At 39.5% G+C, this 27034-nt stretch overlaps 1 protein-coding gene across 1 annotated transcript in view; it reads right to left on the reverse strand.

The window, feature by feature from the left end:
* Nucleotides 1–27034, reverse strand: part of arhgef10 (Rho guanine nucleotide exchange factor (GEF) 10) — a 280448-nt gene that overhangs the window by 149124 nt on the left and 104290 nt on the right. The window contains exons 10-16 of the mRNA XM_060853056.1: nucleotides 17179–17287; nucleotides 14428–14540; nucleotides 13377–13454; nucleotides 12528–12707; nucleotides 8452–8568; nucleotides 4851–4943; nucleotides 2985–3155 (exon numbers count right to left, since the gene is read on the reverse strand). Coding sequence (XP_060709039.1) covers nucleotides 2985–3155; nucleotides 4851–4943; nucleotides 8452–8568; nucleotides 12528–12707; nucleotides 13377–13454; nucleotides 14428–14540; nucleotides 17179–17287 — 861 coding nt within the window. The remainder of the gene's footprint in view (nucleotides 1–2984; nucleotides 3156–4850; nucleotides 4944–8451; nucleotides 8569–12527; nucleotides 12708–13376; nucleotides 13455–14427; nucleotides 14541–17178; nucleotides 17288–27034) is intronic.

Consider the following 27034-nt stretch of genomic DNA (forward strand, 5'->3'; position numbering starts at 1 on the left):
AACACTACGGGCAATTTATCATGGCCAATTCACCTGACCCGCACATCTTTGGACTGTGGGAGGAAACCGGAGCACCCGGAGGAAACCCACGCAGACACAGGGAGAACGTGCAAACTCCACACAGTCAGTCGCCTGAGTCGGGAATTGAACCCGGGTCTCAGGCGCTGTGAGGCAGCAGTGCTAACCACTGTGCCACCGTGCCGCCCACATTGGTTGTGAAGCTTGATCTGCTTAGATATTGTCAGCATGACAGTGTATTACTAAAGCCCGTCAGAATCTCTGTTAAACCTATCTGCCCAATTTTGAGTGAAAATCATGAGTGTCCTTCCTGAAGAGTCTCTGCCACATGGAACAGTAACCTGCTGGCTTCGCCCCAGGCCATCAGGATGCTGCAGCAACTGAAATTTATTCTGGCTACCATCTAGATCTCAACATAAACAAGAAATATCCCAGGCACATAAAGGTAAGGCATCCAAAACTACAAATGTAATACTGGAAAGCAGATAATCTTCAGAAAAGCGGGGATTGGACTTGATTTGGAGCAAATGTTGCAGTAAGGTAGAGTGGGACTTTCAAATAGTAAGCAAAAGCATGGTGGGTTGAGTGGCCTCCTTTTATATGTATTGATCTATGAATTCTCTGACTCTGAAATGCCCCTCACTTGCTCAACTCCAGGACATATTCCCACAGTTCAAGGTCCAATTGTCCTGGAGGGAGAAACTGAATCTGTGCAATGGATAACTTAACGAGTTGTTGCATTTTGGAAAGGCAAGTCAGAGCAGGACTTACATGGCAAGGTCTTGGAGAGTGTTGTTGAACAAGAGACCTTGGTGTGCAAGATTCATCATTCCTTGAACGTGGAGTCATGGGTAGAAAGGATAGTGAAGAAGGCATTTGTATATTTGTCTTTATTGGTCAGTGCATTGAGTATAGGGGTTGGGAGTCATGATGTGGCTGTACAGGACATTGGTTCAGCTACTATTGGAATACTGCAGTTCTGGTCTCCTTCCTTTAGGAAGGATGTTGTGAAACTTGAAAGGATTCAGAAAAGATTTACAAGGACTTGCCAGGGTTGGAGGAATTGAGCTATAGGGAGATGCTGAATAGACTTGGACTATTTTCCCTGGGGCACTGGAGGCTGAGAGGTGACCTTATAGAGTTTTATAAATTCAGAAGAGGCATAGATAGGGTAAACAGACAAGGTCTTTTCCCCAGGGTGGGGGAATCCAAAGCTAGAGTTTTTAAGATGAGAGGGAGAAGATTTAAAAGGGACATGGGCAACCTGTACAGAGGGAAGTACTTAGAAGGAATAAGCTGCCAGCGGAGGTGGTGGTGGCTGGTACAATTAAAACATTTAAAAGGCATCTGGATGGGTACATGAATAGGAAGAGTTTAGAGGGGAATGGCCAAATGCTGGTAAATGGGATAAGATTATTTGTGGTATGTGGTCGGCATGGACGAGTTGGACTGAATGATCTGTATCTGTCCTGTATATATCTGCAACTTGAAGTTATGTTCTGGGTGACATAGCCTGTCATCACCTGTGCTCTTCCCCTCCTTTGGAGCTGCTGGCCCACTAACAGACTATAAGATATAAAGAACATCATGAAGGTGCTCGATGGAAATCAACAATGGATGAATGCATTAGCATGCAGTTGGGATGACTCTTCATTAATTCTTGCCAATAAAATACAAACACTAATTGTAAGGAAGTGACACAGATAACATGAGTAAATATCTGTAGAGGTAAGAGGCATTCAGTTCCAAGTTGTGTCCTAAGTTGTCAGGTTATTTTTTCCCAAAATTAATGCAGTTGTTCAGTTGAGTTTGTTATTGATGTGATTGGATTTGAAAGTGATGCAGTATTTATAGGCTCTGTCAGACACATCTTATCTGTGTGTTCAAGTGTGTTTTATGGAAGCTTTAAATAGAGACAACCTTGCATTTACAGATACCTTTCACGACTTCACAAAAAAGTGCATTTTAGTTACTGAAATACTTTTGTAGTCAATGTTATACGGAAGGGAACTCTGGTGGCCAATTTATTGCACTTAGCAAGATTCACATACAGGAAAAAATGGGACAAAATTGAATTCATGGGTGCTCTGAGGTCACTTAAAGTTGTGAAGCAGAGTTAGTTATGTGCACACATATTTCCAGCTTAAAGTGTGCCTGATAACATACTCATAAAGGAGTTAGTGGCACCAAAAATAGGTAAATCATGGCATCAATTGGCAAGTAACAGAGATACAATGCTTAAAACCCAACTCATTTTTCAAATACATTTTTCTGAACTCTAATTTGTTTCATTACACTCCATGAATTTTCAGTCCAATTAGTTTCTTTCATATATTTCTTAAACAAAAACCCTCGCAGCACATTAATTTCATCCCACAAGAACTACACTAGCACAATATCAGTAATCGATGAATAAAAATTGTAACTAGTTGAAATGCATGAAGTCCACAATCGAGAATGAAGATTTTAAATTCAAGAAGATTGGTGAATCTCTAAATGGGGATATAGCAACATGCATGATTGAGGAGTAAGGTTAAATAGATGGGAAGAGAAGGCTGGGAAACAGGACAAGCATCAAGCCCCATGATTTATCTCCCTAGCCCTGTTCGCAATCATCATCACCACCTCTAACAAAAAAAATGCCCAAAGTTCATTTACATTGGCAGTTTAAGTAATGGCCAGCCAATTTATAAAGCCAGTTTATACCCAGGCAGCAAATTAAAAATCAACTCCTTTCTACTGTACAAGACCTTCAACATTATACTGCATCTGTACAACATCTGACATCCACTGGAAAATGTTGGAATTGCACCATTAATGGTCTCACTCAACTGGTTTGGCTGTTAACACTCCAAATTCATTCACTGTACATTCTACATTTGGCTCATCTAATAATAATTTCTATTTTTTAAAAACAGGGCTGATGCAATTATTATTTTCAAATATGGAAGCAGCAAAAATTCTACCTTATTCAAGTAACGCTCATTCATTGCTTTTGCAATCTGCTTCATTTCGCAACGCTGGTCTGCTTCCCGTTTCTGTTCGTTTAAGTACTCTGCTAATGTTTCAAGCTCAGTAAGAGCCATCTGAAGAGGTAGTCTATCAGAGTGTCCCTTTGGAGTGTTCTTTAGCATGTCCTGAGAAAACAACATTTATCTCATCAATTGCAGAAAGAGAGCGAGAGATTTAAGGTCATCCCAAATTAAGTTTTTATTAGAATATTGTCCAAACTATAAAAGTTTGACTTTTTGTAAACATTACTGGCAGTCAACAAGTACGTAACATTTATCATTGAAAAACATTCAAATTAAAGAAGTATCACCTTATTGAATTGACTGAAAGCACAAGTGGCACGGTGGCACAGTGGTTAGCACTGCTGCCTCACAACGCCAGAGACCTGGGTTCAATTCCCGACTCAGGTGACTGACTGTGTGGAGTTCCCACATTCTCCCTGGGTCTGCGTGGGTTTCCTCCTGGTGCTCCGGTTTCCTCCCACAGTCCAAAGATGCGCAGGTCAGGTGAATTGGCCATGCTAAATTGCCCGTAGTGTTAGGTAAATTACCTACCTTAGGTAAAGGGGTAAATGTAGGGGAATGGGTGGGTTGCGCTTCGGCGGGTCAGTGTGGACTTGTTGGGCCTGTTTCCACACTAAGTAATCTAATCTAAAAAAAAGTCACCAGCAAATTCTACCTGGCCAGCAAGGTGACAACATTAGTATGTGGGAATTGAACATGTTTCTGTCATGCATCTACAATTCTATGCTGTTGACCTTGTGACTACATGAAAACTTTTCAAACTTATTTCATAGAGGGATACAAAGAGCTTAACGTCAATTGTTTGGACAAGCTTTGAACTCAGGTCTTCATTATAAAAGTGTATATAAAAAATTACAAAATCCATTTGTTTAGTTTGTTGTTTTTAATGCAGTCAGTCAGAGGTTCAGGAATTCTCTCTAATGTTTTGTAGATTTCTTCTATCACTACTCTAACCATAAACACTCAGACTTATAGAATGACTGATCATTTTACCAATTTTTAAATAGTACTTTGAAGTTAACATCTCTTCCAATTCCAACTGGCTCACCAAGATTCTATATCAATTAAACAGTAGTAAGACAATGGATCTCTGGATGGCTATCATCTGTGATGGTGAAAATACATTGAGGGTGAAGCAGAAAGGAAAGAACTCATGTAACTTATTCCCAAGTTTTATTTTTCAGCTTTATTTCCTTATTTTTATTAATGATAAACATGATGGGCGGCACGGTGGCACAGTGGTTAGCACTGCTGCCTCACAGCGCCTGTAGACCCGGGTTCAATTCCCGACTCAGGCGACTGACTGTGTGGAGTTTGCACGTTCTCCCCGTGTCTGCGTGGGTTTCCTCCGGGTGCTCCGGTTTCCTCCCACAGTCCAAAGATGTGCGGGTCAGGTGAATTGGCCAAGCTAAATTGCCCGTAGTGTTAGGTAAGGGGTAAACGTAGGGGTATGGGTGGGTTGCGCTTCGGCGGGTCGGTGTGGACTTGTTGGGCCGAAGGGCCTGTTTCCACACTGTAAGTCTAATCTAATCTAATGATTGTAAGGTTTAACTTTTACCTTTGTTCCTTATTTCTTCTTACCTTGTTCTTAAGTTTTTGTACCTAGGCACTTTTATCTAAGATGGCATCGTATGTGGTGAGATTGGAAAACTTTTCATTGTACTCCTGTACTTTTGTCCTTGGCTATGCATGACAAAATCTAAATCTAAATCTAAGCTCCAGTCCCAAGTCATTGACAGTAAATAAATGATTTTGCAATCCATATCTTAATAAGTGCATCTAGACGAAAGCATTTACCTGTAGCAAAAGAATGAACTGTGGAAAACGTTGAATTGGCTTCATCATTAGGCCATACAATGTAATGCGATCAGAACTTGACTCATGGCATTGCTGGGGAGAAATATGACACACTTAGTGCAACCAGTAGATACCTCATGGCTAATTTGGTCACAGTAAGTTCAATTAAGTTTGTTTTTGCATAAAACTTTAACTATTTTAAATAATAACTGCTTGTTTACAATTTATTGAGACATGATTTATTCATTAAAAATTGGGCATGGCTCTGCAAACTGGCAACAAGAGTCATTTCCTGGGTAGCTTAGACACTGGATGACCTGGGGACTAATTCCAAGGTGTCACAACACTATTAAAGATGCGTTGTTATTCAAGTTTTTCAATACATCATTGCTTGGCTGGTCAGCTGAGACTTGGGGATAATCAGAGGAATCTGCACTTGAAATGTGGATGGAACACTAGTTAGACCACAACTGGATAACCATACAGTGTTCTAGTCTAGGAAGGATATGTATACACTGGACAGAGTGCAGAGGTTATCTATTAGGATATTGCCAGGGTTGAAGCTCTGACCTAGGAGGAAATATTGAAGAAGCTAGGGCTGTATCCTTAGAACAGAGAAGGTTGAAAGGGAACCGGATAAAGAACTGCAAGGTAACAGTATGCAGAGTTAAGGATAGGAAGGCACTTTTACCATTAGTACAGGAGTCAATAATAAGGTGGCATAGATTTAAAGCAAGAAGGAGAGTTGTGCAGAATTTTATTTCACTCAGAAGATGGTGAGAGTGTGGAACTCATTGCCCACAAGGGTAGCGCTTAAATAGCACTTAAAGATTCACTCCTTCAGGGCTATGGACCAAAAATGAAAAATAGTCTTGGTGTAATCAGATCTTTGTTGGCCAGCATGGACAAAGGTGGGGAGAATGGCATCCTTTTGTGATGTAAATGTACGCGAGTCTGTGTGCATGGAACGAAGACCAATCCTAGGAATATTCCAGAGACTGCAGTAGCATTTTAAAGCGATTTCTCACATTCCAGATAACTTTGGATTCTCTTCCACAATGTCTTGATCTACAATGCCTGCATTTTGAAGAGGAGCTGAGATGGTAAGGTGAAGAGTCCTCCTGTCATCAGCTGACTGAGACTGGGTTGCAGTTCAGGGAAAACTGAAGATTTGTTAATGTTGGCACTGAGAGACAGGGTGTGTTCATAGAGGATTTGACGTGAACGTTTAGCTTAACATCGACGACAACTAGTACAATCATGGCTGGAAATGGAGATGGGAGCAAAAAATGCCAAGGATTGCGACCACCTTATTGCTTCATCCCTGGTCTTGCTGTGACTACAGGAATCCAGTTATGCAATGAATCTCAACCAATCCAGTAGATTTCTACTGATGCAGTGAAATTTTATCCTGATAACTCCCAAGTTTAATCATGACCACCGCTTCTGTTAACTTGTCACAGGTAAGAGCAGCCCACAAGCATCATCTCTGGAGGTGTCAGATAGGACTGTATTCTTCTGCTAATCAATACTGTCAGTTGAACAATGGACCATTACTATGGATTTTCAGGCTCTGGACTTGAGCCAGGTGTCTTCCTAACAGGTCCAACACTTTACCTATGTCACAGATGAACGAGGCAAAGCAAATTACAACATGCATGTTCCAGGCGATGATCAAACAACTCTTAGAAGCAGCTATCCTACCCATCACCTCAATCAAGAAAACTGCAGACATTGCAGAAAATAAACAGCTGAACAACGTTGAATATTTTAAAGAAATTAAGTCTGCTCAATTTGGTAGACTATAAAAAAATGTGAAATGCATGTGTAAGTACCCTCCATAACTTAACTTCAGATAATTAGCTGTGGACAAGATTGACAGCTCAAAGGTCAAGTTATTGTGAATCATAGCCAGTGGCTTCACAGACAAGGAAATCAGTACCTACAGTTTCTCTTTTTCTTGTTTTCATTTTGCGAACAGTTTTTAGCACTGCAACTACTTTAGAACTAAGTTTTATTTCAGCAACACTTGATGACAGGATTTAAGATGATTCCCATTCACGTGCAACTCATGAGTTTCCCAACATTTTACAATTTGCAGAATTTTCTTCTGGATTATCTGGAATCCTCAGAAGGGCTGTGAGTGCTTTCCAGTACTTTATCGGTGAGAACTCAGCACTCATTCAAGGGAATGTAGGGAATCATAGCTTGTTGTAAATTACTGGAGCAAAGGGACAGTTATAATTGGTTTTCAGTTTATGGCTACAGATCAAAAGAATACACCATAAAATGGCTGAATTTTTAAAAATGTCCTGGCCTGTAACAAGGAGTTAAATCTGCAGCATAATAAACATCTCCAAGTTTAATATATTATTGTATAATCTCTCAAATAGATAATGATTAAAATTAACAGTTACAATAGTTGTTATGACACAGTTGGTTACATGAATAATAGGTTGAGAACTAGGGTTTGGGAACATAGATGTTAGAGATTACTTGTGCTGTAACAGAAGCCCGAACTATTGTTTTAGACAACATGGTTCAAATTCAGAAATGACAGTTTGCCAATTTGGACAAACAAAATATGGTTTACAAAAATCTGGTGTTAAAAGACTGATGCCAGGAAAAGTGACCAGAAATGTGTTCAATCTGACTTAATAATTCAACTCATCACTAATGGCCGACTGCAGTCATCTGCTCTCTGAAGTGTTTGAGCACGCTACTCTCATGTACCAATAATACCTTCTCAAGAGCAACTAGGGATGAGCTATAAACACCAGTTTTACCAGCAGCACTCGCTTTCAGAAATTAAATAAAAATATGTCTGCAATTAATAAAGAGGTCACTCTATACCTCAAGGGTAGGAGCTCTCAAAATTATCATTCAAAACTCTACGGCATGAAGTGTGCACTGGAGAGGCTGCAGAGGCTGTGTTTATTCTGAGCAGATACAATACACCCTATAAAATATTTGAAAATTACACTTTGCTGCAGTGGTAAACAAAGTGCAGCAAAATAAAATTAAGTAAATTACTTTCATTTAAAAGCACCTTTACAATGCAGCACAGCTTGTGAAAACACTTCACAACTGAAAAGACCAAAAACAGCTGTGGAAGATAATTTGATGAAATGATAAAATGATTTGTCAAAATGAGGATTTTGAATTGGTAATTATGGTCACACGATAGAGGGGTGCAGCATTCCAGTGTATTGGGGGAATAATAGTTGGAAGCTCATTGTACTATCAATCCAGCTGTTAAATGCATTTGCATATTGTTGCCTTTTTTTCTTCTTTAGGTTTCTCTTGCTGTGAATCAGCAGCATTCTTTACATGCAGCCAATGTTGACTGGACTACAAGTGAGTCTTAACCTAATTCAATATTTACCTAAATGGACTTTCTACCTGGGACTTCACGACACAAATCATTTCTTGATCTTGATGAATTTTATCTTCTTTAACTTGGAGACACATACCATCGTGATAAAATTGGGTACAAATCATGAGAACTTCCTGCTTGCCATTGTAACAGCCCAAAGTGTGTGACCGGAGGTTAATTTTTACAAAGGAAAGAACATTTTACTTTTCACAATGCTTAACTTACTTTCAAAAATTCCAGAAAGGCAGGTTTGCTGGCACACACTTTCTTAATAATTCCCATGGCAGTGCTAAAATTGTTTACATATTCACTATACGCATCAAGCACCATCGACTTTGAAAACTGGAACAGAAATAAAACAACTTTGAAAATCTTATACAATAGTCTGAAGTAGTTCAGCACTCTGAATTCCAAATTTTACTTGATAAATGAGCACCTAGTTTATTTACCTTCCAACTCAGGAGGATTTCTCTTCAACAAAGTTTTTTTTTCCATATGTTTGAGTGAACTTAGATTGCAGAAAATTTTCTAGATCAGTTTGAGTGTGAAAGGATTGAGTTTCAAATACAAAATGAATTTTAATTCTGAGAGGTATATTTAAAAAGGGGCAAAGGTCAAAGTGAGACTTTGCAAATATATGCATAAGCAAACACTGAATGATGGGACCTTTCTTTTAAATTATTTCATCATACTGTCCATTCATTTTTGCTGACTAACCAGATTTTGCAATTATATTTCATGGATATTTCATCTATTGGGATAAAAGATCACAAATCTGAATGCTGCTATTGTATGAAACAAAAACAACTTTGAATATTAAATAACCTCCTGCAAGTAATTGATCTAATCAAATACAACCTAGCAGCTGAAATTAGAATTTTCATTCAATTATCAACTTTCATTCATGTTTTTTAAAAAATTGTTTTGCATTTCATTACAGTTGGTGAGATAGTTAATGGGAGAATGGCTGATGGCACGAAATTGCCTCACAGCACCAGGGACCTGGGTTCAATTCCCGCCTCGGGCAATTGTCTGTGTGGAGTTTGCATATTCTCCCCGTGTCTGCATGAGTTTCCTCCAGGTGCTCTGGTTTCCTCCCACAGTCCAAAGATGTGCAGGTTAGGTGAACTGGCCATGCTAAATTGCCCGTAGTGTTAGGTGAAAGGGTAAATGTAGGGTTGCTCTTTGGAGGGTCAGTGTGGACTTGTTGGGCCAAAGGGCCTGTTTCCACACTAAGTAATCTAATCTAATCTAAATTCTTCCAGCAAGTCTTACTGACATTTTAAAAAAGGTATTCAGTTTCATTTCTTACATTATAATAGAAATGAATCTTTTCTTCTGTTTGCTTTGTCTCCAAAACATTCTGCCACCACTTTCTAAATTCTCTCCCATTTTTTGATCACTTGATTCTCACACTCTTTGATATACCTACCATTTTTCCTTGTTTCAGCAATCTGCCTTTTTGTTCCTGATCAACTAATCAAACATCTATTAGAAAATATAGTACTGGTATTGAGTGGTGTTGCCACTGATGTTTATCCTTTGCTGTCAATACTATATGCCCCAACTAGTCTCTCCAAATTGTGGTGTCAGTGCTATTTGTGCCACACTAGTGCAAAGAAATGGTTATCTCCAACGAAGGAAAAATCTAACCCATCTCCTTTGACATTCAAGGGTATTACCATCACTGACTGCCCCACTATCAACATCCTATGAAGTTAACATTTTCCATAAACTGAACTGAACCGAACCACCCACGTCACTACTGTGGCTGTAAGAATTCTGTGGTGAATAGTTCTCCTCCAAAGCTATTCACCATCTGAAAGACACAAGTAAGGATTTTGATAGAATACTCTCCACTTGCCTGGAGGGGTGCAGCTCCAATAACATTCAAGAAGCTGAACAATAAACAGGAGAAAGCAACCTTTGATTGGCACCCCATTCACCACCTTACAGATCACTCCCTCCACCATTAATGCACAGTGGCAGCTGAATGTACTTTCTTTGGGATTCAATGCAACAGAAATTCCTTTGACAACACTTTCCAAACCTGTGACCTCTATTAATTTTAAGGACAAGGGCAGCAGATGCACTGAAACCTCACCAATGCAAGTTCCCCTCCAAACCACATATCATCTTGACCAGGTTTATCACCATTCCTTCACAGTTGCTGGGTTAAACTCCTGCAGCTCCTCCTTATGGCACTGTGAATGTACGTGTATCTTATGGACTGCAATGGCTCAAGATACTGGCTCACTAACATCTTTGCAAGGACAATTAGGAATGAGCCACAAATGGTATCACCAATCCATTGACTCCCATACTCCACAAACAAACAAAGGAAATTGGCCCATACAAAGAGTTATTTTGGTCAACATCATTCTGAAAGTATACGTTTCATTAAACATTATTTGTATCAATTTCATCACAACACTGCTGTTAAAACTTAATACAGAGTAAATAAAATTTACTTCTGGTCATTTAAGAGAGCAAGTCTTGGAAGATGTATTTTATAAACAATTATATATTACTAAACATCCCTTTTCAAATTTATACAACTGTGAGTTCAATATTGTGCGTAACTAATAAGATTCTATGAAACAAATTTTCTATGTGATAATAGCAACAGTTTCAGGCGGGACTTTAGGTTGATGTAGTCGATTTGTTCAATGTATGTTATTGGTAGGCACATCTCACATCAATAATAATCATGAATTTCATGTAGGTATGTTCTGATCAACCTGTTCAGAGATGATTTTAAATAACTCGGGAGCAGGTGGGACATAAAACTGGATCATCTGGCTCAGAGGTAGGGACACTGTGCCAACAGAACCCCTCTGAATTTGACCTAGACATTTTGAAATCAATCTGTTTAGGGATGTTATTACATACCAATATAGCAGGTGAGACTTGAACTGGGGCATCTTGGCCCAGAGGTAGTGGCACTACCACTATGCCACAAGATGCCTCTGAATTTGATCTATGGTTAAGTCATTAATCTGATGTAGTTGTTGACATTCCGATATTTAAGAGTCCTCCTCAGCTACCCTCAAGATTGTGGTAAGACACAATCATATGAATGCATTTTCACCGTGCTGAGAAGGAGCGGGATTCCAGGATTTTGAGCTGGTGTTAATGAAGGAACAGAGCCAAAGTTACACCTTTGAATGGCATGCAAATCTAAAGGGGAATGTACAGGTACCGGTGTTTCCATGTGCCTTTTACCCTTATCCTTCTTATTGCAAAGGACCAAAGATTTGGAAGGAATTATTGAAGAAGCTTTGTTGAATTGTTTGGTGGCATTTTATAGCTAGTGTGCTGGTGATGGAGGGATGGAAGTGAACTTTGAAATTGATGCTTGCATGCCAATGAAGTCAGCTGCTTTGTCCTGAATCATGTTGAACTTCTTAACTGTTAATAGAGCTGCACTTACTGAGGCAGGTATGAGTATTCAATCCCACTCCTGTACCTTGGGCAAGGCTTTGGTGATTTAGTAAGGAGTAAGGACAACAGAAGATCCAGTTTCTGACCTTTTATAACCACAGTGTGTGCACGCTTGGCCTTGTTAAGTTTCTGGTGACCCCAAGAATAATGCTGGGGGTTTTGATGATGATAAAGGCAATGAATGCTTTGCACTTGAGTGGTATCAATATTAATTGCTGCACAATCAGCCTAAGCCTGAATATTGTTCAGGTCTAGCTGGATGTGGGCAAGCATTTAACTGAGTAGCTGTGAATGTAATTGAACACTGGGCAATCAAGTGAACATTCTCACTTAATTAATTGACTGATTGATTGTTGTCACATGTATTAGGATACAGTGAAAAGTGCTGTTTTGCGTGTATGCAGTCAGATTGTACCAAAAAAATGCATCAGGGTGGCAGAGCGGAGTGCAGAATACAGTGTTACAGCTACATTGAAGGTGCAGAGAGAGATCAGAATTAACATTTGAGAGGTCCTTGAAAAATTCTGATAACACTGATGAAGAAGCTATTCTTGAATCCATTTGTCTGTGCATTCAAACTTTTATAATCTTCTGCCTGATGGAAGAGAGTATAACCAGGGCGGGAGGGGTCTTTGATTATGTTGGTTGCTTTTCCGAGGAAGCGGGAAGTCCAATCTTCTGTTACTCTTCCCAACCCAGATGAGAGAAAGAAAGTCACAGACTAGACATCTTTGCTCAGTTGTCCCCTTTTACTCAACCTGGAAACATTTTTCAGTACCCCATCCAAATTCCTTTCTGAACAAACCCTCCCAGACCCTGCAGTCACAGTTAAGATAGATTTTTATTCAAAGACTTACTGAGGCAACAAAGACATCTCCAATCATTTCAACCGCGTCCCACTCAGTCACACGACTAGCTAAGGCAATCTGGAACAAGGAATGGCACTGAAGAATCTCCTTTATTCGATAAAACACTATTTTTAATTTCCTTTCACTTAATAGTTTCGGATCCATTTCCAAAAGAGGTTTCTCATAATGCTGTGCAGAGAGGAAAACAAAATCAAACCTCATGTCACTTTATCCAAACATGATTTCACAAACATTCCCAGTCTGTGTAGATCAGTACCATACACCGTGGTATTCCCAGGTGACATATTCGAAGGAATGGTGGAGGCATATAAAACAGGACAGGTGTCAGGCTTGATGCTTTCCGGTCCCTGAAATATCCTTCGAATCAGAATGGATAGGTAAATCATCAGATAGCCCATCCATCCTTAGACTTATTAACATCTTTAGAAGTGGTCAATCAATAGACATTTCAACACTTAATTTGGCCTCTCATTAATATTAGATGCTACTGGGAAAAACAGGATGGAAGTGAGCACACTACAACTTCATCTCTGGCAAGAAGGTAGTAAAGATGGGTACCTTCTTTGTGTTGCCCTGCACCCTCACCGCCACAGATGTCCAAACCCCAAACACCAAAGTGATTTCCTGCTGACTAGTCATGTCAATTTTTCCAATGACTTTGCAATGATTCCCAGGTCACCACTTCGGTGGTTTGTTCAGCAGCAAGGTGGTACGGTGGCGAAAATTATAAATAGATGAGAGGTTCCCAAAATTTGTTTTTATAAAAAATATCTTGAGATGTCATGGTGATCTGAAGTACAATAATAGGATCCAGTATTTCTCTGTGCTCGGACTTACTTCTAGAATTCGCTTCAAAGCATCCACATAACACTTCTCACTTTCAACAACTGAACCAAGAATATATCGTCTGACAACCTGTTTCCAAAACAAATTTTAACCTTAAGTTAGCCAGAATTTCAAGAATGTAATTCGTTGGAGACTGCATTATATTATAAACTAATATTAAAACACAAGTTCAAATGCCACAATGTGTGAACCGCTTTTGGTAAGTTTGAAGTTACCCATCAAACAGATTAAACATGTAATAATAAGTAAGTGCTACCTTCTAAACAAGTTTTGAAGCTTTGACGCAAGGCTGATCATTTGAGAGATACCAATTGTCACATAAACCATAAATTTCAAGTCTAGCCTTTTAGTAATAGACCAAAATCATTTCCACAGGGTTGATTCCAGACTACAAGCGACAGCAGATTTTAATTTTGAAGGGTAATTCTTAAAACAGACAACATCAAGTTACCTGTCATAAGTATGATCTCTCTTATTCTTTAAATGCAATCACTGCACTATTAACTAAATAGTTAAACTTTCATTAAAACCAAAGCAATATATCAATAAAAAGGCTCATTTGGAAACCATTACACATTTAAAACGTCCAGAAAATAAGGAATTTAAACATCACACAACTTAAATAAATACATAGTACTTAACTTAAAGTGTAGTTTGTATAAATTTCATTTTATTTAAGTCAAACAAGATAGTCCCTTTCATCTACACTTCTAGTACTCTCTTACCATTCTCCTTCTCTTTCTGTCAGTAATTGCTTGTTGAGTTTATGAGTTTCTTTATAAAACAATAGCATTTAATAAAATCAGAGAGGATCTCCCCGGCTGCACTGTGCAGGTACATGTTGTGTTTTAACATAACGCTGGAAAGCAGAACAAGAAAACCTGCCATATTCTACAGGATGCTAGCTGTGGCTTAAATAAATCAGTAAATCACAGAATGTGCATGTAGCTCAGCAACCATGCCCTTCTTACATGTTGTAGCTTTATCCGCCTTTCGGTATGCAGAGTTCAGACTCAAACTACCAAAGCTCACAAACATGTACCTGCTGTGGTGTCAAACCCTCTGGCATTGGTGTCATTACTGGCTCTGGATGTTTGCAGTCAACATCAATGAAGAGATTCTGTTCTTCCTCTTCCAGACACCCAAACCTGTGATCTGAAGACAAAAGGTGCAAATCCAGATCAGCAATGGTATATTTCTATAGGTGGTAAATATTAGTTTGATAGGGTGAATATGGTGTAACAATTTGGTGCCTTTGCAGATACAGCAAGAAATCTGTCTGACTTCTGGAGAACTGAAACAATTCTCATCTCATTCTCAAATACCATGGCTTTTATTTATAAAAAAAATTCTTTATCAGGAAAGTGACTGTAGCTTTTGTTTTTACTTCACTATGTGCAAGATTAACCTTCCAGGGATTTCAGTAGTAGAGAGATCTTAGTTTGAGAAAATTTTGCTGCATAGTCAATAGAAAATAGTCCATTCTTTAGCACTAAGTATAAACATTGAGAAATTTGTGTGTTCGCTGTATATCTGTGTCTCAGGAAGGATGGACTTGCAACGTGCCTCATCGCCATTCTCAGAAAGGCAACCATTTATGGCATGTGTATAAACAGGCCCATTGCCTGCAAGAGCCATTTCATTCTCCAATTGATTTTTGGCACCACATTAATCCTTGCTTCTTCTTTTGGCCATTATAACAAAGCTGGCACCAGAATATTCTATTTGGAGGTAAGGAGGAGGTCTGAGGTGCTGAATGAACTCGACGAAAGAAAAGCAATGAGGCACATTTGCTCAATAAATACATTGAAGAAATTTGATTTTTAAAAGCACAGACTGCACAGTCCATGACAGATTAGAAATATCCCCCAAGAATTTCCTTGCACGGACCTACTCAAAACAATGCTGGCTTTGGCATTCCCAATAAGAAGGAGAAAACAGCAAAATCCTCATAATACTTGAACAATTCCAAAGCTCTCATTGTGCATCCATTCCATACTGAAGAGGATCAACCAAGTAGTATACTTCTGAAAATGCCTCAATGTTATTCTACATGTTTTTTTCTGCTGGATTATAATTCTCACAAAACAGACTAAAAACATTGCCTTCTGTTGAGCTAAGCACAAGACTTAAATTACCTCAGTCATTTCAGATGTTTAAGAAGCTACAATTCAGAATTTCTTACCAAACGAACCGTTTTTGCCCAGGTACTGTACGTGCGATTGAAGTTTGCTGCATCTTCTGATGCTAACAGTCAAACCCTGAATAAAATGGACTAGTAGCGAATAGTGGGCGGCACGGTGACACAGTGGTTAGCACTGCTGCCTCACAGCACCTGAGACGCGGGTTCAATTCCCGACTCAGGCGACAGACTGTGTGGAGTTTGCACGTTCTCCCCGTGTCTGCGTGGGTTTCCTCCGGGTGCTCCGGTTTCCTCCCACAGTCCAAAGATGTGCGGGTCAGGTGAATTGGCCATGCTAAATTGCCCGTAGTGTTAGGTAAGGGGTAAATGTAGGGGTATGGGTGGGTTGCGCTTCGGCGGGTTGGTGTGGACCTGTTGGGCCGAAGGGCCTGTTTCCACACTGTAAGTAATCTAATCTAATCAAGTGTGCTTTCCCCTTGTAATAAAGTTGATTTGTAGGAACCATTTAACAATGCACCTTCTGTCCCACCCCATAATAAAGTTGATGCGCAGTCAGTGTTTAGTATACCCAAAAACCAGTGCTCCCTCCCAAATAAAACTTTGTCAAGTCTTCACTCTCTTAAAAGGCAGTGGGAAACCAATTCAAAGAATTTGAGATTTTTGGCATTTGAAATCATGGAAATTTGTAAACTGCACTGAATCCAAGTTAACTTTACTGTTCCAATGAAGGTGAAGTTTCTAGTCACCAACTATTTTTGAGAGTCAACAGTTCCAACTTAGAACTGTCTACTAATATCCCTGGGCTGAAACTAGATATCAAAACAAAATTCATAAATTAGAGAGTCTTTAGATTAGATTAGATTAGATTCCCGACTGGGCCTTCGGCCCAACAAGTCCACACCGACCCTCTGAAGAGTAACCCTTCCCTCTCTGACTAATGCACCTAACAACTATGGTCAATTTAGCATGACCAATTCACCTGACCTGCACATCTTTGGAATGTGGGAGGAAACCCAGAGGAATCCCATGCAGACACGGGGAGAATGTGCAAACTCCACACAGACAGTCGCCCAAGATTGGAATTGAACCTGGCACCCTGGCACTGTGAGGCATCAGTGCTAACCACTAAGCTACCATGCCACAATTTTATTTTTACTTTGCAGATGGCCAAACTTTAAAGAAAATTAAGATTGAGCAATTTATTAGTTGCACTTAAACTCTCTGTAGAGTGTGCTTAGCTTCTTGGACCACTCAGGGATTGTCTACTGATTGCCTACTTGAATAAGTAAATAAAGAGCAGACAGTGAGGCTGACTCACACAGGACAGAAAGGTCACAGGTTCAACTCAGTCTGGGTTTTCAGCCAAGGCGCAACAATAAACTCAGTGGAGTTTGAGAACAACTCAGGGTTAAAGTCCTCATTATTAATCAGAGACTTGTACTTTTAAATGGGCGAGTGTCTAGAGAGCATGAAAGCGGCATTGTATGACAAAATTGAAAACATTCAGCAAGCATATTGCAATCTATGTCTTTTTTTAATATATTTTAGATTGGTCCAAAGGTTTTGAAACATGCACATGGCTTCTTTGCAGAGATTGCTAAAGTTAGTCACTTACTGGTGCTGAGCGATATTTGGACATTTCCCACTCACCTTGATATCGGTGTCTAATAAATGAACGACCCCTTTTAAGAACAGCAGCTTTGGTCTTTTCTAATCCATCTTTTGTACCTTCTTTTGCAGCTTTCATTAATTGTTGCATCTGGAAGTTAACAGAATATTTAATGTTCTTTCAAGTATGAGAAAACATTTCATTCAGAAAAATCCACATCATCAAATTCCTGATGGCTCACTGAAATTTCTTGATATGTAACTTATACTACAGGAGTCAGGAAGTACTCTTGTTCAACTGTCTGGTTGAGCACAGAATTAATTTGTCTTGTCAAGCTTGCAGTAACGGGGCTACACTCAGCTTAATTTCCCTCCTGAATGCCCATTGAAGAACAAGCCTTTAATCTTCTATGATTATACTGAATTTCAACAACTGCTTGTGTGCCTTCAAATGCACTGAAATGTTTCAAGGCACTTCATAGGTGCATTATCAAACCAAATTTAAATACAAAATTGGATAAGGCGGTTTAGGCTTGATTAAAGAGGTAAATTTTAAGACACATCTAAAAAAAAGAGAATGGAAGCAGAAAGATTTAGGGAGGGAATTTCAGAGATGAGTGTTACAGAACCTGAAGGTATGGCCTCCAATGATGCAGTGATTGAAACTGGGGAAGTACCAGAGGCCAAAACTGGAAAGACATGGCTGTCTCAGAGGGTTATTGGCCCAGAGAAAATATCAGGGATAGGCTGGGTCACAGCCATGTAGGAATTTGAAAAAAAGACGAGGATTTTAAAATTGTGACATTGCTCAATAAGGAGCCAGATTAAGTCAACATGTGAAAGGTCTTTGATGCAAATTCAGCTATGGGCACACAGATTTTGAACAATTTTAAGTTTATGGAGGGTTCAAAGTAAGATGCTAGGTATTAAAATAGATAAAATTATTTGGAAATGAACATAGGAGGCATGATTAGTTTGCAGATGACACCAAAATTAGAGATGTAGTGGACAGCGAAGAAGGTTACCTCAGAGTATAATGGAGTCTTGATCCGATAGGCCAATGGGCTGAGGTGTGGCAGATGGAGTTTAACTTAGATAAGTGTGGAGGTGCTGCCTTTTGGAAAGGCAAATCAGGGCAGGATGTATACACTTAATGGAAAGGTCCTGGGGAGTGTTGCTGAACAAAGAGACCTTGGAGTGCAGCTTCATAGTTCCTTGAAAGTGGAGTTACAGGTAGATAGGATAGCAAAGAAAGCATTTGGTATGCTTGCCTTTGTTGGTCAGTGCATTGAGTATAGGAGTTGGGAAGTCACGTTCTGGCTGTACAGGACATTGGTTAGGCCACTTTTGGAATATTGTATGCAATTTTGGTCTTCCTGCTACAGGAAGAATGTTGTGAAACTTGAAAGGGTTCCGAAAGAATGTTGCCAGAGCTGGAGGGTTTGAGCTATAGGGAGAGACTGAATAGGCTGGAGCTATTTTCCCTGAAGCGTCGGAGGCTGAGGGGTGACCTTATAGAGGTTGATAAGGTCATGAGGGGCATGGATAGGATAAATAGACAGGCCTTTTCCCTAGGTGAGGGAGTCCAAAACTAGAGGGCAAAGGTTTAGGATGAAAGGAGAACATTTTAAAAGGGTCCTAAGGGGTAACTTTTTCGTGCCGAGGGTGGTGCGTGAATAGAATGAACTGCCAGAGGAAGTGGTGGAAGCTGGTACAATTACAGCATTTAAAAGGCATCTGGATAGGTACATGAATAAGAAGGGTTTAAGAGGAATATGGATCAAATGCTGGCAAATGGGACTGGGTTTACTGAGGATATCTGGTTAGCACAGATGAGTTGGACCGAAGGGTTTATTTCTGTGCTGTGTATCTTTTTGACTCCATAAGCCCCTAGTTCACAATGGCATGGATGAGGGCTTTAGCAACAGATGAACTCAAGCAGGAACTCAAGTCACAATTTGGTGGTTGAAGTCGGCAGTCTTAGCGATGATGCAGATGAAGTTGGTATCAAATATAACACTGTGAGCAACTTGGTTCAGACTCAGTTGTCAGAAGAATGTTGGAGTCAGTTACTGGGAACAGTTTGTAGTGGACAATAGTTTCAGTCTTCCCAGTAGTTAGTATAAGGAATTTGTATCCACAGGTAGTCAAAGATAAGGTCACTTAAACATAAAAAATGAAGCAGAATTAGGCCATTTGGCCATTCCTGTTGTGTTATTTATTAAGCCAATGATCAGATTGGCCTTGATTCTAATTTCCTGCTTGCTTCCCCCATAACTCTAGCATTCTTTATAATTCAAAAATCTGTCTAACTCAGCTTTGAGTATATTCAATGATCCACTCTCCACTGCTCTCTGGGAAAGCGAATTCCAATGACTAGCAACTCTTGTAGAGAAGAAATTTCTTCTCATCTCCATCCTCAGTAGGAGACTCCTTAATTTGAAACCCAAGTTCTAGATTCCCCATATGAAGAAACATCTTCTCAGCATCTTCGCTGTCAAACCTCCTCAGAATCCAATGCATTTCAATAAGATTATGTTTTATTCCTCTGAACTCCAATGGGTACAGGTGCAACTTACTCAACCATTGTTCATGAAAACAATCTCTTCAAGCTTTCAGTGCAAATATATCCTGCCTCAAGTAAGGAGACCAAAGTTGTATGTTATTATGTTGGTCTGGTCACATCAATGCTCTGTAAAGTTGTAACCATACTTCTCGATTTTTATACTCTATTTTCCTTGCAATAAAAGGATCATATTCCATTTGCTTTCCTCATCATTTGCATACCTGAAGACTAAATTGTCAGTCATACTTGGTCAAGGATGCCCAAAGCCTTCTGGACTGTAGCATTCTGCAGTCCCTCTCAATTTAAATAGTATTAGGTTTTTCTTTTTTTTGCTGGAAATGGGAGTGGATTGACAGGGAAAAGGTAAAGAACAAAGAGAGGGGCCTATGATTGGTTGGAAGGCAGGAGAGTTTAAATGCAAAATGGTGATGGTTCAAAGCCAGAGAAGAACTGAACAAGAAAAGAAACAAAAGATATATCTAGAGTAATTACAAATGGTAATCAGATAATAATTACCAACAGGTAATGTTCAAAATAAATGGGGAAACAGGCCATGTTCTGAAATCTTTGACTCCATGTTGAGTCTGGGAAGATTTAAAGAGCATCATCAAAATTTGAGGTGTTTTTCCTTACGCTTACCCTGAACTTTATTTGGATACGCCATTCCCAGCATTTCTGCTCTCGTCTCTTGCCTTCCCTTCCCAGAATCACAATAGAATTTCTCATGCCCTCACCAGCTGCCATATTCAAGAGATGACCCTCCATATTTCCAGCAACTCCAGTTCCACACCATCAACAAATGCAACTTCATTCCAACTCCCCTTTCAACATTTTGATGGAACCAGTGAACTCCTTAATCATGCCCCACACTTTACCCCAAACACCCTGGCATCTTCGCATGCATGTGCATGGGATGCAATGCCTGTCCTCTTGCCTTCACCCTTTTTGAAATCCAAGGCTCCAAACTCCAGGTGAAACAGAAATTATCTTGTATTTTTGATTGACTGAATTGCCTTCACTGTTGATTATGTGGTCTTTCTAGAATACAGGGTGATCACACTTAACTTCATTGACCACTTTGCCAAACACATCAAATATTTGATATATCTCCCATTTTGACAACCTAACACCGTTCTCATGAAATTCAATGCAAGCTTGTGGAACGGTACTTCACCTTTCAATGTTATACTTGCAACCCTTCCAGACTCATCATTGTGTAATTTCAGAGGATTTTGCAATTCCAATTTACTCAAATCCAATTCCAATCTAGACCCATCTTTTGATTCTCTCTTTATCTCATCACCATCACCCGTTGCCTTGCAATGTCACCCATTTTGTCATTTAATGTTTGCTACCTTTCATTGTCTCATTCTGCCTGCCCACTTTCATGCTTTCTTAAAACCCGTTTCATCTCGCTGCTGATGAAAAGTAATCAACCAGAATTCTTTTTCTCTCTCTGCAAATAGGTATAATAGGACTTTTTATAGTGCAGAATGTTATAGAGAAAAGATAAACTTGCAGAGTGGGGGGGGGGGAAAGAGGCAATTATGTAGGACCAATGGTTAGTGCTTTCAAAGAACCAGTATGGATACATCATGACAAATGGCCTCCTCCTTTACTGCAAGATTCTATGGATTTTTTTTTAAACTTCGATGTGCTTTTAATTTTACATCAAAACTTGGTACAGACATTTGCATTCAAGTCATGAGTTGCTGGGTAAAATCAAATTGTAACGGAAAGCCCATCCTGTGTGTTAAAACAACTTCACCTATTCATGCATAAAGACAAATTGAATGAACTAATTGTGCTGCCATGGAATCACCTATGCAGAATTAGTAACTAATAATTAACACACAATAGAAAAACTATTTCATAAAAATGGATGAGAGATGTTGACTGAACTGCTGATGCAGTTTGTCTTGAGACTAAAAAATTGGAACTACAGTATTATTAATTAGTACTTCCACATCACAAATCATTTTACTTTCTGGATTTCAGGTAAAATCTTTACACAGTTGACAAGAACATAATAGACCGACTCAAAACCAAATTGGTTGCAAGTATAAATGAAGGACTCTATGTCCCTGTCACCATTAAGAGTATAGGAGAAGGCAGTTCAAGGTCTTGTTTACTTGAACATAAATCGTCTTATTGACTTTATCTCAGATAAGCAATGCAGTTTTTCATTCAAATTCCTAGTAAGTGGAATTTGATTGTGGCACATTGGATTATGACACAAGAGGTAAAACTTTCTGGCAAAATAAAGTAAATGAACAGAAAATCTCAGCACATGCTAACGCTAATTTAAATTTGTTCCCAAACAGCTGTACACTGATGCAGTGATTTGAAAAACAACGTGCCAATTAAAAATTGACCTGATTTAAAAGTATTAAATGACAAGCTACAGCAACACTGCAAATGCACACAACAGATGTTCACTGTCTCTGACAGACATTTCATGGTTGGTACTGGAGAATTTATGCTGCCTACTCCCACCTCTGAAATGTGCTTCAACAGGGTATTATTAGGCAAGTGCAAAAAAAAACAAAGTATTTGTGTTTTGTAGCCAACAGATGTCCATCATAAGGTATATAATTAACAATACAAAGCTTTGTTCACTATCTCCCCCTCAATGAACTTCCAATGTGATTCAAGTTCCTCACAAGCAACAGTTTGTGAAATTTTCCAACACATAGTGACACCTACTTGCATGCATGGATCTCAAGTGGACACAAGCTCAGAGTGTTAAAGTAAAGGCACAACTCCAAAAGAGAAATCTTGAACTTTTGTTGGCTTGTATCGGCAAAGATCATATTGGGGGCGGCACGGTGGCACAGTGGTTAGCATTGCTGCCAAGGGACCCAGGTTTGATTCCAGCTTCGGGCGACTGTCTGTGTGGAGTTTGCACATTCTCACCATGTCTGCATGAGTTACCTCCGGGTGCTCTGGTTTCCTCACACAATCCTAAGATGTGCGGGTTAGGTGAATTGGCCATGCTAAATTGCCCATAGTGTTTGGTGCATTACTCAGAGAGAAACTCTTAGGCGGGTCGGTGTGGACTTGTTGGGCCAAAGGGCCTGTTTCCACATTGTAGGGAATCTAATCTAATGATTTGTATTAGATACAGCTAACAGAAAAAAAAAACCCTTTTAAATCTAGTCCTTGAAAGTTGCAAATCAAGAGAGAAAAGATTCACCCTACTAGAAAGAAAAATTAACCAAATTGCAAACACCTTAAAAAACTGAAGGCAAATGTGGAAACACTGATGAAATGTGAAAAATGCCAGACAAGTAATGTAGGATGTCCTCAGACCATCATAAAAGGATGGTAATTTGAATTCCTCACGTAGGAATTTTATTGTTGATGTTATTGAAGAGACAAATTTACTTTGATCACTCCTCTGCTGCTATTCTATGTTCAATGAACTTGAGTAGTAAATTTACACTGTTCAACGCAGACCCTTACAGCAATCAACTTTAGTAAAGGATGTACATTGTTAGTTACAAAGCAGCAGCAGGATTCCCTTCCAATAAAATAAAGACCTGTAGATGCTGGAGATCCAAAACACACAAAAATAGACATTGCTGGAAAAGCTCAGCAGACCCAGAAAGTTCAGAATACAGTCCTGAAGAAAGGTCACTGAACTCAAAATGTTAGCTCTGCATTCTTTGCACAAATGCTGCCAGATCTGCTGAGTTTCTCCAGCATTTCTGTTTTTTGCATAGAGCAGGATTTCCTTCTTGGGTATGCCATCAAAACATGATGAGCACCTTGAAGGTTTGTTTAAAGAACATTCTGGATTGTCACCTCCTGTATTTAAAGAAAAGCCAGTACAAATGCAACATAGTCAATATTTTGTGGCACATCTGTGACAAGGGAAAGAGGTTTTGCAATCTCAATCCAGGGGTTGAAGGACCTCGTAATTCACAGGTGCTATTTTATAGACATACATTTTTATAGACTAACTACTATATATACACAATAAAATATATATGTGCTGTGACTTCAGTCTTGTGTCAGTAGATGTCATTATCCCCTCACCTACACGATGATGTTCACTTTGTCAAATCCCAAAAATGAAAGATTACCACACAAGAGGGGCAAGTTAATCTTACTTTTACACAATAGGGTAATCAGTGATTAATAGTAAAACAAACAGCAATGATTTATTGTAAAATCATGAGCCAATGAAATCTTGACATGCAAGGGGTTTGTTTTTATGCACCTTTTAATATTGAGAGGAAAAACAAAAAATGCCAAACAAACTCAGCAGGTCTGGCAGCATCTGTGGACAGAAAGCAGAGTTCACATTACCAGTCAGGTGTCTCTTCACCAGAATGGATAGCAGCTAGGAAAATGTGGCATTTATGTTGAAGAGGTGTTTGGGGGAACTGGTGGAGATAGAGGTCAGAGTGAGAGCGAGTGTACAAAAGAGAGATACAAGAGGGGTAAGCAGATAAACAAGGGGATTATTGAGAGCAAGTCAGGACAGAAGAGAAGCCGAATGATGAGGACTAAGAGTAGGACAGACTGGGTGACTGTGCTGAAAGCAGCCCATGACATGATATGACAGGACAGGACCAGGCAAGAAGACGTTGTTTTATTTGAATTTTAGTGAAGCCTTTGACAAGGTTGCTCATGGTAGGCTAATTAGTAAAGTTAGGTCACATGGAATTCAGGGTGAGCTTGCCAACTGGATATATAATTGGCTTAACAGCAGGAGACAGAGAGTGGTGATGGAGAGTTGTTTTTCAGACTGGAAGCCAGTCACCAGCAGTGTCCCACAGGGATCTATTCTGGGTCCCCTTTTGTTTGTCACTTGCATAAATGATTTGGATGAGAATATAGAAGGCATTGTTAGTAAGTTTGTGGACAACAAAATTGGCGGCATAGTAGACAGTGAAGAAGGTTTTTGAAGATTTCAAAGGGATCTTGATCAAATGGGTCAATGGGCTGAAAAATGACAGATGGAGTTCAATCTAGGTAAATGCGAGGTGTTGCATTTTGGTACTACAAATAAGAGTACAGCTTATACAATTAATTGGTGGGGCTTTGGGTAGTGTTGTAGAACAGAGGGACCAAAGGATGCAAGCACATAATTCTTTGAAGTTTGTGTCACATATAGACAGGGTGGTTAAAAGCAGTTTGGCATGCTTACTTTCATTGCTCAGTCCTTTTGAGTATAGGAGTTGGGAAGTCATGTTGATGTTGTACAGGACATTGATGGAATACTGTGTCCAATTCTGGACACCCAGTTATAGGAAGGACATGATTAATCTGGAGAGGGTTCAGAAGAGATTTACCAGGCTGTTGCCAGGTATGGAAGGTTTGAGTTACAAAGAAAGGCTGGAACGTCTTTCACTAGGAGGTTGAGAAACGACGTGATAAAATTAATAAAATAATATAGATAGGGTTAATTGTACTTGTCTTTTCCCTAGGATGGGGGAATTTGCAAGACTGGAGGGCACATTTGTAAGGTGAAAGGAGAGAGATTTAAAAAAAAACAAGGGGCATTGTTTTACATGAAGATTTATTTGCATGTGGAATGAACTTCCTGAGGAAGTGCTGGATGTGGGTTCAATTCCAAGACATTTGGATAGATACATGAAAGGAAAGATTTGGAGGGATATGGGCCAAGAGCAGACAAGTAAGATTGGTTTAATTTGGGCTTATATTCAGCATGGACCATTTGGACTGAAGGGTCTGTTTCCATGTTGTATGACTATCACTGGAAAAGTTCAGAACACAGTCCTGAAGAAGGATCACTGGACTCAAAATGTTAGCATTGTTTTCTCTCCACAGATGCTGCCAAATCTGCTGAGATTCTCTAGCAATTTCTGTTTTTGTGTCTTTCATATCTCCAGCATTGGCAATTCTTTATGTTATTTTAAGAAAATCCTAACTAACAATGTACATCCTTTACTAAAGTTGATCACTAACAGGTCAGGGTATAGGGGTGGGTAAAACAAAAACATTGGAGGTCATAATCTGGGTCTAAACAAATAACAATTGAACTCTACGTTGAGTCCCAGAGCTTGTAGAGTCCTCAAACGGAAAATAGGATGTTGTTCTTTGTGCTGAGGCCCACTGGAATACTGCAGCAGGCCGACATCAAAAATGGGAACAGGGTGGTGTGGTGATATGGAAGACATCTGGAAGTTCAGGGTCTTTTTAACAGACAGAATATAGTTGTTCTGCAAAGCAGACACCCAACCTAGAGGAGACCACATTGTGAGCAGCGAATACAGAAGACTGAATTGAGTAAAGTGCTGCTTCACCTGGAAGGTGTATCTGGGGCCTTGGATAGAGAGGAGGGAAGAAGTAAATGGGCAGGGGTTAAACCTTCTGCAAATACATGGGAAGGTACTGTGGCGATGTGGGAAGGTAATCGGGGCTGGAGGAGGAGAGGAACAGACTGTCTAGAGGGAACAATACCTGTTGAAGACTTCCAAAGTTAGGGAGAGACATGTGCATCTTGCTGGAGGTGACAGAAATGGCAGCTTAGGATTCTTTGGATGCAAACAACATTAGGGTGGTAAGGACAGACCAGGAAGAAATCTGGTTAAAGCAGCAAGTTAACTGCACTTCATTCAATTTACCACATGGTCACTATGGTCTCTCAGTCATGAGGCTCTTTCCTGCTCACCAGTCTTATTAAGCAAACACGGAAGGTGACAAGTTGATGCCATTAAGTGGTTACCCATGGACCTTCCTTGGCTAACACTTCATTACAGAGTGGGGAGGAGATAAGCCTTTACTGCATGTAAAATAAAAAAACTTTTCATTGTACCTAGGTACATGTGACAACAATAAATCAAATCATAAAAAAGGGAGCAAGTTTCTCTGTAAATTATTCCTTTTGTATTTCCATGCAAGGAATTAACCCCAAATATTAGATAATGCTTCTAATGCCTTAATACTGCAGGTCAGTCAATTCATTATCTCCCCTTGGGTGAGTGGACTGTTTAATCCCTTTATATTCTTCAATGCCAATGCAGCAGCTTTCTTGTTTTTCAGGGAGGATTACACTCAAAATTTTAACTTCTCTTATTCTTCATAGTTGCTGAAAAGTCTGATACACAATTCCAGCAATTTCATTTAAATCACAAGGGAAATGGATAGGGGTGAATAACCAAGGTGTTTTCCTCAGGATAGGGGAGTCCAAAATCAGAGGGTATAGACTTAGGATGAGAAGAGAAAGGTTTATAAGGGATCCAAGGAGCAACTTTTTAATCCAGAGGGTGGTGTGTGTATGGAATGAGCTGCCAGAAGAAGTGATGGATGCTGGTATCATTACAGCATGTAAAAGGCATCCAGATGAGTACATGAATA

Source organism: Hemiscyllium ocellatum, chromosome 3 (genome assembly GCF_020745735.1).
Source record: "Hemiscyllium ocellatum isolate sHemOce1 chromosome 3, sHemOce1.pat.X.cur, whole genome shotgun sequence".
Classification (NCBI taxonomy): domain Eukaryota; kingdom Metazoa; phylum Chordata; class Chondrichthyes; order Orectolobiformes; family Hemiscylliidae; genus Hemiscyllium; species Hemiscyllium ocellatum.